Here is a 17,223-nt window from a genome sequence, read left to right on the forward strand (position 1 = left end):
ATTTAAATTGCTCCACAGATGTTATCCAGTCAAGACCCTTCTTGTAAAATACAATATCAATATTGACACATACTGTTCCTTCTGTGGCAATGCAGATGAAACAATATGTCATTTATTTTGGGATTGCAACTACTCTCATATCTTTTGGATTGACCTAAATAATTTTATAAACAACAAAATTGACTTCTATTACAAACTGAACATCCAGCATGTTTTATTTGGTCTGACACAAAATGAGGAAAGAAATCCAGGGAAATTATTTGTTAACAACCTTCTTTTAATATTTGCTAAATTTCATATTCATTGTACTAAATTTACACACCAGCATCCAAACATTACTGTATTTAAAATACTCTTTTCATCCTATTTAGGATCTTTAGAAAATTGTATGAATTCTAAAGCCAGCAAAACAAGATTATGTGAAGAATATAATTCAATTTAAATCATATACCTCGAGCTCTTTTATTTTACTTATATTTTTATTTTATTTTCCTTTCACTTATTTTGTTTATGGATCTCTAACTTAAAACGGTTAAATATATTTGATTTTTGTAACTACTTTTTGTCCTATTGTGATGTAATATTTCCCTGTGTATATGTTGTGTTCAATATGCAATAAAAAAATAAAAAATAAAAATAATTTCAGTTTCAGCCACTCCCATCTGCTCAGCACTAACCCCACACCTCCCTGCCCCTCTCAGTCACGTGCTTATCTGATCCTCTTTAATTATTTAGCTCTTTCATAACATTTACTACATACCAGGAACTGAACTGCACCATCCATGACATCCGTTCATAGAATATTTTAACTTTACCGTTTGTCTGCCCCCTTTGTTCCTTCTTCCTATAGATCTGTGCCTCTCTGGTGACTTCGCAGATCCCTGCTTACCCGCTTTTGTCTTCGTACCCTCAATAACAGGTAATGTAAAGTGTTCTAACATATCCAGATTTTAAAAAGAAAACGTCTATAATTGTATCACCCATACATTTAATGGCTAGTAAATCACATCTGTTATCTTGAGTTGTATTGACCTTTTGCAACTTTGAAAACCTTTATTTTCATTTTAGTTCTTAGACATGCATAAACTTGGGCAGTTAAAGGTAATGTTCAGTGTTTTGTTGCAAATTAATCTTATAAATCTTGCTATATATAAAAAATCTGTTTGCCATGAGTTTCTGAAAACTAATTATATCTGCTGACTGAATCATAATTGACTAAAAAGGACTAAATTCTTTACTGTGGTTGATTTAGCAACTGTTTGTGCTTCTAGAAGGAAAAGACTAATACAAATCTGGAGGCAGAAACATCTTCTGCTCAATTAACTTAAGTAGTTTGATGCTGATTCAGTATGATTTGTTCTATGATTTATTCATCAGAGACAACACGGGAAGCGGCTTCATAACATGATTTCCTCAGTGAACGGCGGCGATTTCAGAACAAATCACTTCATTAAGCTACAGGACAACATGTTGTAGTTATGAAAGTAAATGCAGTATTGGGCATATCTTGTGTTTTGTGAATAACTGTTTTATCGTCAATTTAACATTGAAGCTGTAGCAATTTCGCCAGAGAATGGGAGAGGCAGTCCGGTGTTCTGTCGAGTTGTGCTACTTCGTCGAGAAATGCTACCGCCGCAAAAACCGATAGGCGTGTCTCAGCTAACTGCTTGTTAATACGATAAGTGTTTTATTACTTTGCATGTCTTCCAAAAGAGAAAATAATCAGGATTTTGAGGATGTTATCGTTACACACCAGCTGAGACGCAGGGTAGCAAAACATTATGGGCGTGAAAACGAAACTTAGAAAATCGGCTCGGCGCATGCGCAAAACCACAAAGTAGCAATTCTCGACAAGTGGGAGAAATCCATATGGGAGAAATCGACAGAACACCGCCACTAACAGCCAGGCTTCCGAGCCGAGGGACGCCAGGCTTCGAGGAGGGGGCTGGAGAGTCAAGTTTTTTTCTACAATTCTAGGTCATCATTGGCTAAATCGACAAAAACTCATCACTTCCGAGGCAGCCGGGCGTCTCTGGGGGTAGATTAGACGTGGGCGTGTCAATATGAGGGGCTGTGTCGTGATGATTGTTTGTCCATCATGAGAGATGTTGTGGCAGCCGAATTTTTAAGCGGGGAGAAGCACGCTGGAACTTCAGTCCCAAAGCGGATACGAAAGAGACTGGTTGTCTGTGAAAGTGCTGTCGGAGTTTCACTCATACTTTTAGTTGTTTCTTTCCAGAATTCATGCAGCCCATTCACAAATGTTACCTTTTTTAAGAATACTTACCACCACCATCAAACTAAGTATTCATTATGACAGGGAAAAATGCTCCACAGATTCTGATCCAGCCACAGATCCAGCCATTTACAGGCCTTAGATTCGATCATACTTGATTTTGGCCTAGCTGTGTGAATTTTCAAAGTCTATACCTTCTTTCTGTGCATTTGCTGGGCATACTTGTCATACTAGACACAGCTATGTTACAACTAATTCTTTTCAACTTTGCTATCTTCTGCTTTGGGATGGTACGAGCCACTACAACCCTGAACGCGTAATATGGGCTTCCCCTGCTTTAAAAGTCAGCAGCCGCCACTGCTATTCATCTAGATTATATTTCTTGTAACATCTGCTCTTACTTTTTTAAGAAGACTTTTTTAAGCTAATTTAGCTTTGGTAAGGGTAATATTGACAATTAACAAATGAACAAACCTACATTCCTCTTATATATGCATTTCAGGTACTTAGGTGTCCTGGGACAGTCACCTTTGGTTGAAAATGTAATCAGATCTACATAATTGAATGAGGAACATAGACTCGCATTCATCATCCTTTTTCCTCATTCAACAAAACAGTTTTTCTAACAGATTTTGTAGAGCTAAATTTGAATAAGAATAAAAAAGCATTACTGTTTGTAACAGAGTTTATTGTGCCTCTGATAATATAACTTTCCATGAATTGTCTTTCTTACCTGGCTTTTTTTTTTTTGCAGTTCTGCGATCCTTGTTGACCTCGCCTCTCTCTAACCATTTACCTGATTTTATCTGCTTTAGCTTCAGTAACAGGTGAGTTGTTTTAACTTGTTGATCCAAATGTTTAAAAGATTAATCTGCCCGTATCAAAGTACCATATATACATTTTAGAGCTACCTGAAACAATCTGTATCGTCGAACAATGTTATTTTTTTTTAGTTTCCGTTTTCCATGATGGATGATTTTGTTCGTGAAAAACTAATCCAATGGGGTCTAAGCGAGTGGATGGAAACATTTAAAGGTAAAGTACTACGATATGTGCTTGTTGTTTGCAAAAACAGTGTGTGGAGAAATTTCTTTTTTGTTATTGTGTGTATGAAGTGATAAAGTTTGTTAAAAGATTTATCACTTCATGATATCATTGAATTATCATGCATTCAGCTGACACAACCAGCTCTGAAGAGCAAAACTCAAAAATGTAGCAGCTGATGTGTTTTACTGCAGACAGAGTAGTTTTTGACCCCTCTTTGAGGTTGCACAAAGCAGTCACACATCAGTTTCTGTGTCTGCGGTGATGTGTTGGTGAATACTCACTGAAGTTGAGTCATGTTCCTCTTTATCATTTGTAGAACACACCCTGTAAGAAGAATTTAGATGAGACCATGTTTGACTTACTGTTAGCCCATGGTGAAAATTAAAGCATCAAGAAGAAGCATCAGAACACGTATGTCTTCAGTCGTGTTTTAAAACTGTTGATAGAGAGGACTCGTTTAACATTTGGCAGTAAAAAGCTGTTTTACAGCTTTGGAGCCACTCTTACTTGGTAACAAGCTAAAGGCAGTTTTTCAGAAGATCTAAGAAATCTGGAGTTAGGGTAAAGGCAGAGAAGTTCAGAAATATAGTTGCCAACCCAAGTAAAGCTTTAACTACAAATAAAAAATATGTATAATCAATTCTCTATTTAACCAGAGAAAGGCAAGGACAGAGCAGATATTTTTCTGGTTCCAGTTAGGAGTCTGGCTGCTGGATTCTGAACCAGCTGCAGACGGGCCCAAGAACAAGGCTGTAATGATAGTTTTCAAGTCATTAATGGAGGACCAAAAACACCATAATCATGAATTACTTACTTACTTACTTAATTAATTCAATAATATTTATATATTTTTGCATTAACATATGCCTTATTTAAAGGTCCTATGGCATGAAATTTTCACTTTTTAAGGTTGTTTAACATTAATATGAGTTCCTCTAGGCTGCCTGCGGTCCCCCAGTGGCTAAAAATGACGATAGACCTAAACCATGCACTGGAAATTATTCTCCGCCTTTGGTAATGTGACCATGCAGATGGCCTGATCAGGAAAGCCGCCGCTTATGACATGGGCGCCGCTTATGACGTGGAGGTTGTTTCTCCCCAGAGCCCATATATGGCTATGCCAAAACTGCCTTTCCCCGCCCACAGCTCTTTGGCCAGCTCATTGCGCTGTACATGGATGTAAAAAATCTGTTTAGAGCTCCTGCATCAGAACCTCTAAAGAGCCAGTGGACAGATTTTGTTTTTTTCTGGGAAATTGACGACAGAACTGAAGAGATTTGTGTATGTGTGCGCCAAACATTTCACAGACGAATGTTTCCCAAACTTGGGCTAATACCGAGCCCAAGGGAGAGCCCAGACACCCTGCGGAGGAAACTCATTTCAGCCGCTTGTATTCGCAATCTCATTCTCTCGGTCACTACCCACAGTTGGTGACCATAGGTGAAGGTAGGAACATAGATTGACCGGTAAATCGAGAGCTTAGCCTTCTGGCTCAGCTCCTTTCTCACCACGACGGGCCGGTGCAGAGCTTGCATCACTGCAGACGCCGCACCGATCCGCCTGTTAATCTCCTGCTCCATTCGTCCCCTTACTTGGGGAAGGATCTCATTCCCGAGTAAGTAATTTAACGCTCTATTATTGTGTTGCTTTCCTGTATGTACAGTATAGTTACATAGCTTGTTACCACAGGAAAGGGTTTGTATCGTTAGCAGCTAACGGTTAGCTATGCAGCTAATAGCATCTGCAAGCTCTTATCTCTGTCAACTGGGCTGTTGGAGGTGTTTGCATGCCCATGAGATGGTTAGCTCGCTCATTTTTTACCAAAACCCACTACTTCAAGCTTCCTGAAGAAGAATGAATCCGCAAATTCAGTGCATTTCATCAGGATAATGATTCATTCATGGTTCCAGAGTCAAAACGGTCAGTCTGTCTGTGTCGTTAGCTGAGCTAACTTAGCTCTGCAGCTAATAGCTCGGTCACTGTTGCTAATGTAACAGTAAATAGCATGAGGTATGCGAGTGGACACCTCATTTACTGTAACGCGAGTGTTGTGTACTTATTTGTTGTTTTGATAGCCGTCCTGCTGTTGGTGTTATGGCGCGCACGATATCTGCCTTTCCCCTGATTGAAATGACTGGCGCTACGTGCATCTTTGCAAACCAGAGCAATCAGATGAGAATGTCAAAATCCTCACTCCTGCTTTCCCCTTCACGCACGCCTTTTTTGCTGTGTCTTGTGTAGCACTTGCTTGATGTTTGACTGTGTTAGGAGAGTTGTTCAGTAACTAGTTTATCATATTGTCAAAGTAAGCTCATTTCAACAGGTTTCGCTAGTTTTACGGCATAGGGCTGCCGTGCCATCTATGTGCCATAGCGATTCACAAAACATTTGCGCAAGGTACCACGGGCGTAAGTAAGGCCACACCCCCACTAAACAGCTCATTCTGGGGATCCTAAGGAAAGCTCATTTTTGGGACTGGCTGTAATTCTGCACCAAGGCAGAATTTTGGGGAAAAAAACTCAGATACAGTATTAGGGGACCACTAAAGCCTATAAAAATACATAAAAGCCTCCATTTATTTTCATGCCATAGGACCTTTAACATATTTAATTGTTTATTTATTTTCTACATTTGTATCTATTTTTTTTTTATTTGTTCTTTTATTTATTTTTTCATCTATCAAAAAACAATTAGACATTTAATGGTGACCCGCACACCACTCTGTGCTCAGGCCCTAAATATCTGTGCTCAGAACTTCATCACATCTTTCTGAAATTGATTTGTTGTAAAATTATTTCTCCATGATCAAGATTTGATTAAAAGTTTTTTGTTTTTTTTTCAGAACAAGAAATTGATAAGGAGAGTCTTTATTGTCTTAATGATCGAGACATTGATAACTTGATTCCAAAAGTGGGACCAAGAGCAAGATTCAAGAAGAAACTCGAGGAGTTAAAGGTAGCATCCTCCACTGTGAAAACACGTTGCATATTTTTACATTAGGGCTCATAAATCTAATTCTGAGCATGAATATATATATACGATAACAGGTGAACTTACCTCTTTTATACTATCTTTACAAAGATAAAGATGTGTTTGGTTTGCAACTATTTTCTTGACAGCAGGAAGAACAGAATGCAAATCAGGACACACAGGGTTCCTCTTTTCAAGTAGGTTCAATATTTTTAAACACAGATTAAAAATAATATATCTTATGATTTACCTGTATTATTTAAGATTAGACATGGCTTAACTGAGTGTTTTATCTGCTCCATCAACAGCTTCAGGACAAAACAAATGATATGACTGAGGTAAAATACTGGGAAATTTACAAATATTTAATAAGTGAACATATCTTTATGCATTCATTGTGAAGTGACCGAGGACAAAGAAAGTGCTTGGCATCATTTGTTTTTACGTTTCTCATACTGCCAGGACTTTGCTTAAGAAATCTTTGACAGAATGACAGTTTTAATTCATTACACTTGTAAAAGTTTCTGAATAGCAGAAAGTTGGTGCATGATAAAGGATCGCTTCTCCATAAAACTCTGTTCTGTTCATCCTCAGGTTGGACCATCCCCAGGTGATAAAGATGAGATACACAGTAAATCATATATTTTATCTTTGATGAACTAAGCCTTTTAAGAAAATGTTGCAAAACTTAGAGAAACCCAAACTTTTTTTTCCTTTTTAACTAAACAAGGAAAGAGAAAATCCGACCATCAGGGGGAGACCAGTGAATGGCAAACACCAACTAAATGGCCGCGTGACTCTAAGTCACGATCCATTGAAGGTATTTCTTTATAATCACTGGCACTAAGGAGCCCCATATAGGGATGAAATGCAACTATTCATGTGGGAAGTTTCCATCTAATCCTTGACCACAGAAAGCGTGTTCTCATTGGCTCCTGTTAAATAGTTTTTACTTTTCTGATGACAGAAGCAGTGATACTGTCCAAGGTGAAAGTTGCAATGGAAAATGTCAAAGCCAAAATTCAGGACAACACAGAGCTCAATGATTTCTTGAAGTAAGTAAGCCTTTAGTAACCAGAAGAGGAAAAAAAAGACAGAAATGAAAGCAAATTTAAATAATTCAAACACCATTTGCACATAGTGAAATCCTTTATCACATTATTGGAAGGTACATATACATATCTAGTCATTTAGCAGATGCTTTTGTCCACAGCAACTTGCAAGGGACAACATTCAAGCTTCAGTACATTAAGAAGCCCTCCATGTATCAAGTGCTAACTCTAATTATAACAGAGTATGACAGGAATGTTAAAAACTGTTAGTCCAGGTTAGGCATGTTAGGGTGTTGAAGTTGCAAGAACAGGAGGTATTCCCCAATGAGAAGTCTTGGAAAGTTTAGTGAAACTAAGCTAAATTGAATATAAATTAAATGGACTCATTTCTATAAATGAGTCAATATCAAAAACAGAGCTCAGTTTTTACACTGAGGCGTACACAACTCCATGTTCTATGTGAATTGGAGGTATAGATCTGTGGCACATGTGTTGCATGTTTGGTGTATCTAAAGCAAAAAAAAAAAGCCCTGGTTTTAAGCTTGTACCACTCCTCCAGTCAGCTTACTTATGGTTATGGGAACATTAACGTGTGTTATTCTGATAAAAAAATAGGAAAGTCTTCTGGTCATCAAAAGCTGTCTATAGTATCAGAAGAGACCAGATTGGCTCATTTTTATAAATTTTATAAATTATAAAAGATTTCAAAAGTAGTCTTACATGGTAATACCTGGTGACGTTGTGGTAATAATTATGTGTGGGCTCTTTTTTATGAAAGTTTTCACTTTCATATACAAGTAACCATTAGAGGCACATGATATATTCCGAGTATAACTTTTTAAAAATGACTAGATGTATTCCTAATTTTGAAACCCACCTTCACTGTTTGTATATTTGTAGAATAATTAACAGATATCTGCATTCTTAACAGGACAAAAATCATTGATTTGGAGACAGACAAGAGAGAGCTGGTCGGTGTCTTTGGTAGAACTGGAACCGGGAAGAGCTCTTTGATAAACACTGTCATTGGGGTGAAAAATCTTTTGCCCTCTGGAAGTGTCAGTGCATGTACCTCAGTCATGATAAAAGTAGAGGCGAACATGTCCAACACAAAGTATGAAGCAGAGATCGAGTTCATCACAAAAGAGGTAAAATAAGCTGTACATGTTAACTCCTGTTTGAAGCTGATTAACTATTATAGTTGCTAGTTACTCATCTATTAACAAACTCATTTTTACATATTCATTGTTTTATTTTATTATATTCTTGTTTTTCTTTTAGGAATGGAGAGATGAGTTGTGGTCAATGTTTCAGTTTCTTGGGGATAAAGCATATCAGGAAAAGGAAAAAGATGATGATGATGATGATGATGATGATGAATATCATGACATTTGTAAAAAGCTGTCAGCACTGTATGAAGAGGAATGGAAACAAAAATCCTGTGAAAACCTCATGGACAACAAATACTTCAGAGAAATTCAAGAATTTCTCCAGTCCAAGAAGAAGTCTTTGACATGTGAATCAGTAAGATCTAAAATAAATGAATATATAATTTTGTTGAGAGCATTCTTCCCAGTCTAAAATATGTTAAATGTAATGAATTTGTAAGTTAGTGGGCAGTATCCAATGGTCAATTTCTGTACAATATCACTTGAATATGCTTTGTTTGTCTACTGATATTTCTGTCATCAGAAATATCAGTAGACAGAAGATATTTTTGTTGAAATATCTGGAAAGATGTTTTGCCATTCCTCTAAGATATTTTTTCTATTCAACTACTTTTTGTAGGAGGGCTTACATTGCTCTCAATCGGTTTTTAGAGCACAACAAAGATGCTCTGTTGCAGAAGTTTGTAAGGAGATGCAGGCCTCCCCAGGAGAGGTCAAAACTGTTTCAGGCTCAGTTAATGGAGGATATATTATGTTACTGTCATAAGAACAACTCATATACAGTGAATGGCTATTTTATGTAGAATGGATACTTTTCATTTCAGGCTCAAGAGCTGTCTGCAAAATTGGTCAAGTACACAAGAACTGACACAAAACAAGGACAAGGTAGAGAAGTAAGGAAATGGTATTGGCCACTTGTAAAGCGTGTGACTGTCAGGGTGCCACAAAATGATCTTCTCCAGCATGTGACAATTGTGGACCTTCCTGGAAATGGGGACCGTAACAAGAGCAGAGATAAGATGTGGAAAGGGGTAATTTATTGTTGTACATGGCAATTAAATCTGGAAACTGTAATGTTTTCAGTTTTTCTTTTTCAAAGCAGTGATGATTGATCATAAATAATCATACAATATCATGTCCTTTCAGATTGTTGGAGACTGCTCTACTGTGTGGATTGTCACTGAAATCAATCGAGCAGCAGCTGACAAAGAATCCTGGGAGATTCTGAAAAGTGCTGCTAGTCTCCTCGGAAATGGTGGCGAGTGTCAACGCATTCACTTTATCTGCACCAAGTCTGATCTTTTTGAAGATTTTGATGATCAGTAAGTGAATTAGGATCTTAAAAGTGCACAGTTGAAAATCCAAGATAAAGACTGATAAAGACTTTACAAGGGTAAATTTATACAAGTATATACAAAACTTTACAAAGTGTTCGTCAACTTTGGTATTTTTTGTTTGATTATGAACTGGAAACTGGTATTATTTTCTTTTTATTTATCTATTCATGTATTGTAATGGATCTACACTTTATACATGAGTAAAGTGAAATTAAAAGAATAAGAAAAAAGATAACAAAATAATAACCTCAAAAGTAATGCTTACTAATGTATTAAATCTTTTTTTCTGTCAATCTGTTAAACTGTGCTGAGCTCAATCTAATTGTGACATAAATTCTACACCTGTTTACCAATGTATACACCTGTGATGAAAAGCCCAACAGTCTACAGCACCACCAAGTAAGCAGCACAATGAAGACCAACAAACAGATCACGGACAAAAAAATTCTGGAAAAGTCCAGGTTATGATGTGGTTATAAAACAATATAAACCCCTGAATATACCATTAAGTTAGATCATGAGAAAAAGGAAAAATACATCACTGCAACAAGTCTGCTAAGAAAAGGGAGATTATCTCAATCAATCAATCAATCTTTATTTATATAGCGCATTTCATACCACAGGCAACTCAATGTGCTTTACATAAAGACATACAGAAATACAGGTAAATAAAAACATTAATTTTAGCTAATAGTAAGATTGGTATAACTATAACAGGTAATTTGAGTAAACTAACAAAAGCTAACAAACATGGATAAACTTTCCTCTAAGAGGAAGCATTTAAAAATATAGCTAATAACAGAACGGTTGATATAATGAATGATAACAGATCTTGAATATGATAGAATATCATATTCAATATATGATGTGGACCTTCCTGGAAATGGGGACCATAACAAGAGCAGAGATAAGATGTGGAAAGGGGTAATTTATTGTTGTACATGGCAACATGGCAGAATATGATATTCAATATATGAATATGACTAAGTTTGCCTCCTAGTGAAGTGTGTTTTTGGTTTTCCCTTGTTAATTTGCCCCAGATGTTGAGTTCCCTTGATACGAGGAGTTTCCTGATCTGTCACGATGTGTGGGTGAGTAGGATCCAAAGGCAACAGGAAACTCCTCGTTGTGGGAAAGGAATGCGTTTTATTAACAATAATCCAAGGAACGGGAGCAAACATACACAGAACTGAAGTACTGGGAGACATAAAAGAATCCGACAGGGAACAAGGGACAGAACTGAACTTAAATACACATGAGGGTAATCAAGGGAACTCAAAACATCTGGGGCAAATTAACAAGGGAAAACCAAAAACACAGGAGAGAACAAGGTGACCAAAAACACGGATCCTGACAAAAACAAGAGTAAATACTGCTGATGCTTTTCTTTGCTGGAGACAGCTTTTGGGCCATGGCAGAAATCTGTTGCAGAACTTTTCTTACAGACTACTAAGTAAAATATTGTATTGTCTACATTGTGGATGCAGCTTATTTTGTAGCTATAACTTTTCTCAGCTTATGCCACAATGCTGGCTTACTGTTTCTTTGTATTATGTAGCTGCTTGTGTGTAGAGAAGGAAAGAAAAACAGCAGATAGTTAACTTTTTTTTTTTTTTGAACCTATAAATCAGAAAATGGTTACGGTTTAAAAAAAAAAGAAACTGTATAATCTGAACACGTGAAACACATTTAAAGGTAGCTTACTGACGGTGACCAGTGTTACAGTTCAATCTGTCTAAGCTAAACGACTCCCGTTGACCTGCGGCGATGCAAATGGAACTAAATATGTCCTGTATGCAACTATCACTCAAACAACACTCAACATTACAATTAAACAAGGATGTCTCAACATTTGAATGAGACACTAGATAATTTGGCATTGATGAGGACAGCTACACAGCCTCTTCCAGTTTTCTGCCAGCTTTTGCAGCTGCCAAGGCTTACAGCTGAATACCAGTTATTGTTAAGAGATACCTAAAAAAAAGGGTTCAACTGTACCTCGTCTGGTAAATCTCTGCTCGATTATGGTGATTATTTTTGAAGACCAAAGTTAGAAAATGCACTTTTAGTTACAGGTTGTAAAGCAACAAAATGGAACAATACCAGCAATGATGAAAACTTTTTCAAGGGACTCTATGTCTATTTTCATAGTTTATGGACAACTTTAATAATGTGTATGGTCAGATTTTGTTAGAAACCTTAAGGTCACAAATTTTCATGTATCAATGCAACTTCTCTTATAGCTCAAAAGCTGATTTTCAGGCCCTTGTACGCGAGAGAAACACAGAAGCCAAGGATGAAGTGAACAAAGAATTCAACAAGCTAAACGAGATTAAGGTGAATTTTGAATATTGACAGAATATCTAATACAAAGATTGTCAGTAAATACGAGCAAAACTTAAAATTCTGTTCTCCTCAGAAACACTTCGGTGATGACTGTTTCGAAGTGTTCACAGTGAGCGCCAAAGAGTTCCTAAAGAGGAAACTTCTAGAACGGGGTGACACTGGTAGGTGAAGTCTTTATTTATCGTGTAAAAACATTAGGCAGTGATAGCAAAACAGCCACCTGAGAATGTCATTTAAATATAAGTGTGTTTTTACAGAAATACCCAAGCTTCAGGAGTTCTTGCAAAATCTCAACGACCGTCACTCAAAGACATTAAACTATGTCTCTGGAGCTCGTGCCATTCTCTCTCAGATTCAAGCAGCCAGGTTGAGAGAAACGGTAAGATCAAGAAACTTTTAATGAATTTTTAGTGAACTATGTGTATATACATTAAAACAAAATACAAAAATCAGATTGCTGACATCTGACATCTATACAGAAACATTTAAAGGTGGGGTATGAGATCTTGGAAAAACAGTTCCTGCAAGCTATATTTTTGAAAATACACAACCTTGCCTCTCCCTTCAGCCCACCCCTCGAAACCACGCCTTCAAAACACATGAACGAATCACGAGTCTGTGAACGCGCAGGGGGGAGGGGGGAGGGGGGCTGACGGTTGATTGGCATGTCAGAATCCAATAGAAGTAACTCTCATCATTACTTCTATTGGTCAGACATTTCCTCTTGCTACACCGTCTACAATGTACTAAAATATAATTTTTTTTTTCCCAAACATTCTATTTTAGTGGGTGCAATGGGGTCGTGAGGAGGTTTTCAGACAATATGATAAAAAATGCTCCAGAAAACATCTCATACCCCACCTTTAATGGAAATCTCAAAACTGCTGGGGTTTACATAGAATCTTGCCCCTAAAGAATTCTTTACTCTCTATTTGCAAATAAAGAAGCCATTAATATTGATAGCTTCATTGCTATATCTCTTTTTTTTGCTGGGTTTCGTTTTTATTTTTATTTTAGGTTGGCAATGAAACAGAGGTGTGTGAAGAACTTGAGAGAAACATGACCTATCATCTTTTCCCGGTTAAAAAAGCAATGGAGGATGCTTTCCAGACCTTTGACCGCTGCCTTAGTGAAGGGGTTGAAAAATCCAAAAGTTCATGTGAAGGAAACCTGAATTCCTTCCTGTACCTTGTGAGTATTTTGATGATTAACACCAAGGAATTTTGAAAGTGTGCAGGAAAAGGATTTTTTTAATTATTTTTGATGTTGTGCCTCAGAGAAAGACTGGCCGAGGATTTCACAGGACATTGAAGTGTGTTGTCAAGAACAATGGCAGCCACAAACCCAAAAAAGGGAAAGAAATAAACTTCAACAGGAAATTAACTTCATCCTTGACTGACAGCATTGATGAGGAATTCAGGAAGACCTTTCCGTAAGAATTACTTTATTGGCCTATTTTCTAACTCTTGATGATTTTTATAATTAGCATAACATTATCATTAGAGGTTTTAATTACATCTACATGTATGCTACTGTTGTAAACCCTTTAAACTTGTTTCAGAAATGAAGGGAAATGTGAGGCATTCGATGGGGTCATCAGCACATTCTCACTGGGCACAAAGGAGCTGATTCAGAAGTACAAAGATGTCGAACTGCAGCTGATATTTCTCAAGACAGAGGTAAAGAATGAGAAAAAGCCCCATCCTGTTCATCAGTTAAATACAGACAATTGTGTTTGCTAAAACTGAGATAATCTTTGTGGGAAATAAAAGTTACTTAAATGCTGACCAATAATGAAGATTTACTGCTTTTTTCTTTGGTGGAATCTGTAAACATATTATGTTGACAATTGTAAACTATATTTTTTCTTCCATTTTTGTTAGGAAGACAAAATGAAGACAAAGCTCAGCAGACTCATCTGTGACCGCAAGAAAACGATCTACAGCAGCCTGTTAAAGACCATCGAAGAAATCATGCAAGAATGCTATGAGAGTAAGATGTCGTGGCATACAGCATGTCTCTATCATGATATGCACTCTTACAGCATATTCAGTGTGATTGGTGATGAAAATCAAAATCAAAATGACAATCCTCTGTTTTTAGATGCTACAGAGTTTAAAGGAAAGGACTCCCTGCAGAACATGAGGGACACAATTGTGAGACATGTATATGAATCGAAGAACAGCATGTTTGATCGGGCTAAAACAGTTATGTTGAACGAGCTGAAAGAACTGACGGTTTGTCCCATTTTTATAAAGAGAAAGATACGCATGTCTTATTCATTTAATCTTTAACTCGATTTCCGACTGTAATAAGTTCTAAAGGTTTTGATGTTCTTTTAGGATGAGATCGTGGAAACCCTGGAAAAAACCATGACAAAATCAATCGAGCTCTCACTTAAGACGGATTACAAGTCCATCCCAGGTAAAGCCGCAACCTGTTGCATCATTTCTGTAGATCACTGAGAATCCTGAAAATATTTAATTGACGCAAATATCTGTTGTTGGATCATTAGACGTTTCAGCGGAGCTTACGATGGTGCAGAAACTCTACGATGAACTGAGAAGCATCTCAGATGAAGAAATGTCATGAAATGGGTAAAGCTTTCAAGTGTCCATAGTTGTAAAGGAACTTGATTGATTGATTTTGAATCCGTGACACATAATAAATATGAAATCTGGGAAACTTCAAGTTAAAGGGACTGACATTTTTGTGGCAACTGTTAAATGATTTATGTGATGTGTTTTGCCACAATGTTTAATCTTGTTGTTCTTGTTGGTTCATATTAAACTTTAAGTTCATTATGTCGAGGCGTTTTATTGTTTTTTCTTTAGTTTTTTGTTGATCAGATGATTTGCTTTTGTTTCTTAGAGGCGGACAAAATGCGGGAGGAAAATGTTGTAGTACTTTTTTGATCTTAAGGAGTTTAACATTGGATTACCTCTTCATTTTAGGCTAGTGTTGGTTTATTGAGTTCAGAACACTGCAATTCCACTGACTTTATGGAAGTGAGAATCTAACGGTGGAACGTGAACTCTCGTGTGTTTGATGGGACAAAGACTTTCAGCTTTTAAGAACAGTTCTCATATTAATTGGCTTACTCTCTGTGGGTGCTCATATGAAAAAGGAAAGAAATCAAAGTTTAAGTAATGAATCAGTTACTTTTTAAAATTGTATTTTTCTGTTTTTTTGTTATTCTAACTTGTGCTGAATCTGGATGCCTGTATTTGTATATTAAATGCATTCCAATAAACCCTGAACCCCAAAAAGAACAAACTTTCTTTCTTTCTTTGAGGAAGTGCTGATTGTAACTCAAATCACTTTTCCATACTATGCTATTGCTTAATTTTAACTTAAATCATAAGTATTTGCCTTAAACTAAGTTTTCTATGTGGAAAGGGTGCATACGTATATAAAGTATATCTTAAATATAGAGCTGTAAAGGTTTACTGTGTGTTTTAGATTCTTATTTTTGATTTTGTCAACTATAAAAAAAATTTTTAACAACAAAAAAGCAATAGGATTGAAATCCTTACACATCTCCTTAATCGTAATTTTAGATGAGGCATCATATTCATCATCAAAAAGTAGAAAGAAAAGATCTGAAACAGTATTAATTCTGTGGTGAGATCAGGTGAGATCATGGCTGATATTAATCCCAAGGAACTTGAAGCAGCTGACCTTTTCTACTTCAGATCCGTTAATGTGGAGAGGTGCATGCTCCACCCCCTGCCGCGTCCTAAAGTCCACGATCATCTCCTTCGTTTTGCTGATGTTGAGAGAGAGGTGGTTCTCCTGACACCATGTTGTTAGGGTGTCAACCTTCTGAGATGGTAAAAAGCTGCCTTGGTGACAGCTTTGATGTGGCTGCTGAAAGTCAGATCTGAGTCTATCAACACTCCGAGGTTGCGAACTTGGTCAGTGATTGTAAGGGCCCGAGTCTCAAGATATTTACCAACGCTGACGCTGAGATGCTGGATGAAACCAGAAGAGTGAAAGAGACCATCGCTGAGGTGGAAAAAGAAAGAGCAAATCTGGCAACACAAAGGAAAGATTTAGAAGAGACGTGGAGGGAACTAAAAGATGAGAAGGAGGAAAAAAGACAACACAGGCAGGATTTGCAAAGACTTGAAGAGGCCACCTTAAAGTTGAGGAAAGAGAGTGGAACCCTGGAAGAGCTAAAGAGAGAGATGAAACGCCAGAAGCAAAATCTGGACGCAGAAAAGAAGGATTTAGAGGAGGAGAAAGCAAAAGTGGAGGAGGAAAAAAGAGAAGTAGAGGAAGAGAAGGAAAGCTTTGAACAAGAGAAGACACAACTGCAGAAAGACAGAAAAGATCTGGAGCTGGAAATAAAGCAGCTGGAAGAGGACAAAAGAGAGTTTGAGGAAAAGACAAAGGAAATGGAGGATGTTCTTCATCCATCAATTGGCACTTTTCAAGAAGACCAATTTGAAGCATATGAAGATAAAGGGAACTTTATGGTGAAGAAAACTTGTCTTTTAACTGTCATCAGTTAATCCACCTCGCTGAAAGTGTACATAACTGGGGGCCTCTGTGGGCCACATCAGCCTTTACTTTTGAGAGAAACAGTGGAAATTTAAGGAGATGGCTTACAGACATTGATTGCAATCCTCAACAAATTTCCCAGAAGTTTATCTTCTGGCAGCGCATACCCAGTCACCTTATTTCTTTGGCTTTTAACCATCCTCTAAAATTTGGGGAGTTATTAACCAAGCTATCGCAAGTAAATGACAAGGAGGAATCTTACTCACAGCTTGGACAATCCCAGAATCTGACAATTACAGGTCCTGTAAAACTAGCTATAGAAGAGCTCTTAAATCGACAAGTTCTTATCCAGTCAGTGGAAGTTTTTTACAGCTTCACAAATGGAAACACTGTTTACCGATCAGCAAATTGTAAAGAGTCAGACAGGGCAGACTGTGTTATTAGACTCAAGAATGGCTGCTGTGGAGAAATACAGTTTATGTTCCTGTTCAAAAAGAAGTGCCTTTGCATGTCGAAGTGTTTGTGCCAAGCTGTTCCAATCATTGTAGTCCGCATGTATG

General features: G+C 37.2%; 2 protein-coding genes across 4 annotated transcripts in view; both read left to right on the top strand.

Annotated features, from left to right (window-relative positions):
* The first annotated feature begins 753 nt into the window (after positions 1–753).
* On the top strand, positions 754–15,433 carry LOC142371857 (nuclear GTPase SLIP-GC-like). 3 transcript variants are annotated; one of them, XM_075454599.1, is made up of 23 exons: positions 754–919; positions 2,991–3,063; positions 3,190–3,271; positions 6,126–6,238; positions 6,403–6,450; positions 6,562–6,591; positions 6,848–6,884; positions 6,984–7,073; positions 7,221–7,308; positions 8,237–8,453; positions 8,587–8,829; positions 9,299–9,505; positions 9,621–9,796; positions 12,055–12,148; positions 12,231–12,318; positions 12,415–12,536; positions 13,175–13,348; positions 13,435–13,589; positions 13,719–13,836; positions 14,041–14,149; positions 14,261–14,394; positions 14,500–14,581; positions 14,673–15,433. In XM_075454599.1, the coding sequence occupies exons 3-23, from the start codon at positions 3,202–3,204 to the stop codon at positions 14,747–14,749; spliced, it is 2,472 nt and encodes an 823-aa protein (XP_075310714.1). In that variant the 5' UTR covers positions 754–919; positions 2,991–3,063; positions 3,190–3,201; the 3' UTR covers positions 14,750–15,433. The 3 variants fall into 3 exon arrangements, with proteins under 3 accessions (XP_075310714.1, XP_075310715.1, XP_075310716.1); XM_075454600.1 differs by having other exon boundaries at positions 6,848–6,863; XM_075454601.1 differs by lacking the exons at positions 754–919; positions 2,991–3,063; positions 3,190–3,271 and adding an exon at positions 3,615–3,694.
* Positions 15,434–16,128: 695 nt separating this feature from the next.
* Positions 16,129–17,223, top strand: part of LOC142371899 (nuclear GTPase SLIP-GC-like) — a 28,226-nt gene continuing 27,131 nt past the window's right edge. Inside the window, exon 1 of the mRNA XM_075454639.1 lies at positions 16,129–16,638. Coding sequence (XP_075310754.1) covers positions 16,129–16,638 — 510 coding nt within the window. The remainder of the gene's footprint in view (positions 16,639–17,223) is intronic.

The sequence above is a fragment of the Odontesthes bonariensis genome, chromosome 21 (assembly GCF_027942865.1).
Source record: "Odontesthes bonariensis isolate fOdoBon6 chromosome 21, fOdoBon6.hap1, whole genome shotgun sequence".
Classification (NCBI taxonomy): Eukaryota; Metazoa; Chordata; class Actinopteri; order Atheriniformes; family Atherinopsidae; genus Odontesthes; species Odontesthes bonariensis.

Coding starts and splice junctions, on each gene's coding strand:
- LOC142371857 (XM_075454599.1), top strand. CDS start 3,202: ATGATGGATGATTTTGTTCGTGAAAAACTAATCCAATGGGGTCTAAGC. Junction 13,590..13,718: donor GAATTCAGGAAGACCTTTCC/GTAAGAATTACT, acceptor AACTTGTTTCAG/AAATGAAGGGAAATGTGAGG. Junction 14,582..14,672: donor GGATTACAAGTCCATCCCAG/GTAAAGCCGCAA, acceptor TTGGATCATTAG/ACGTTTCAGCGGAGCTTACG.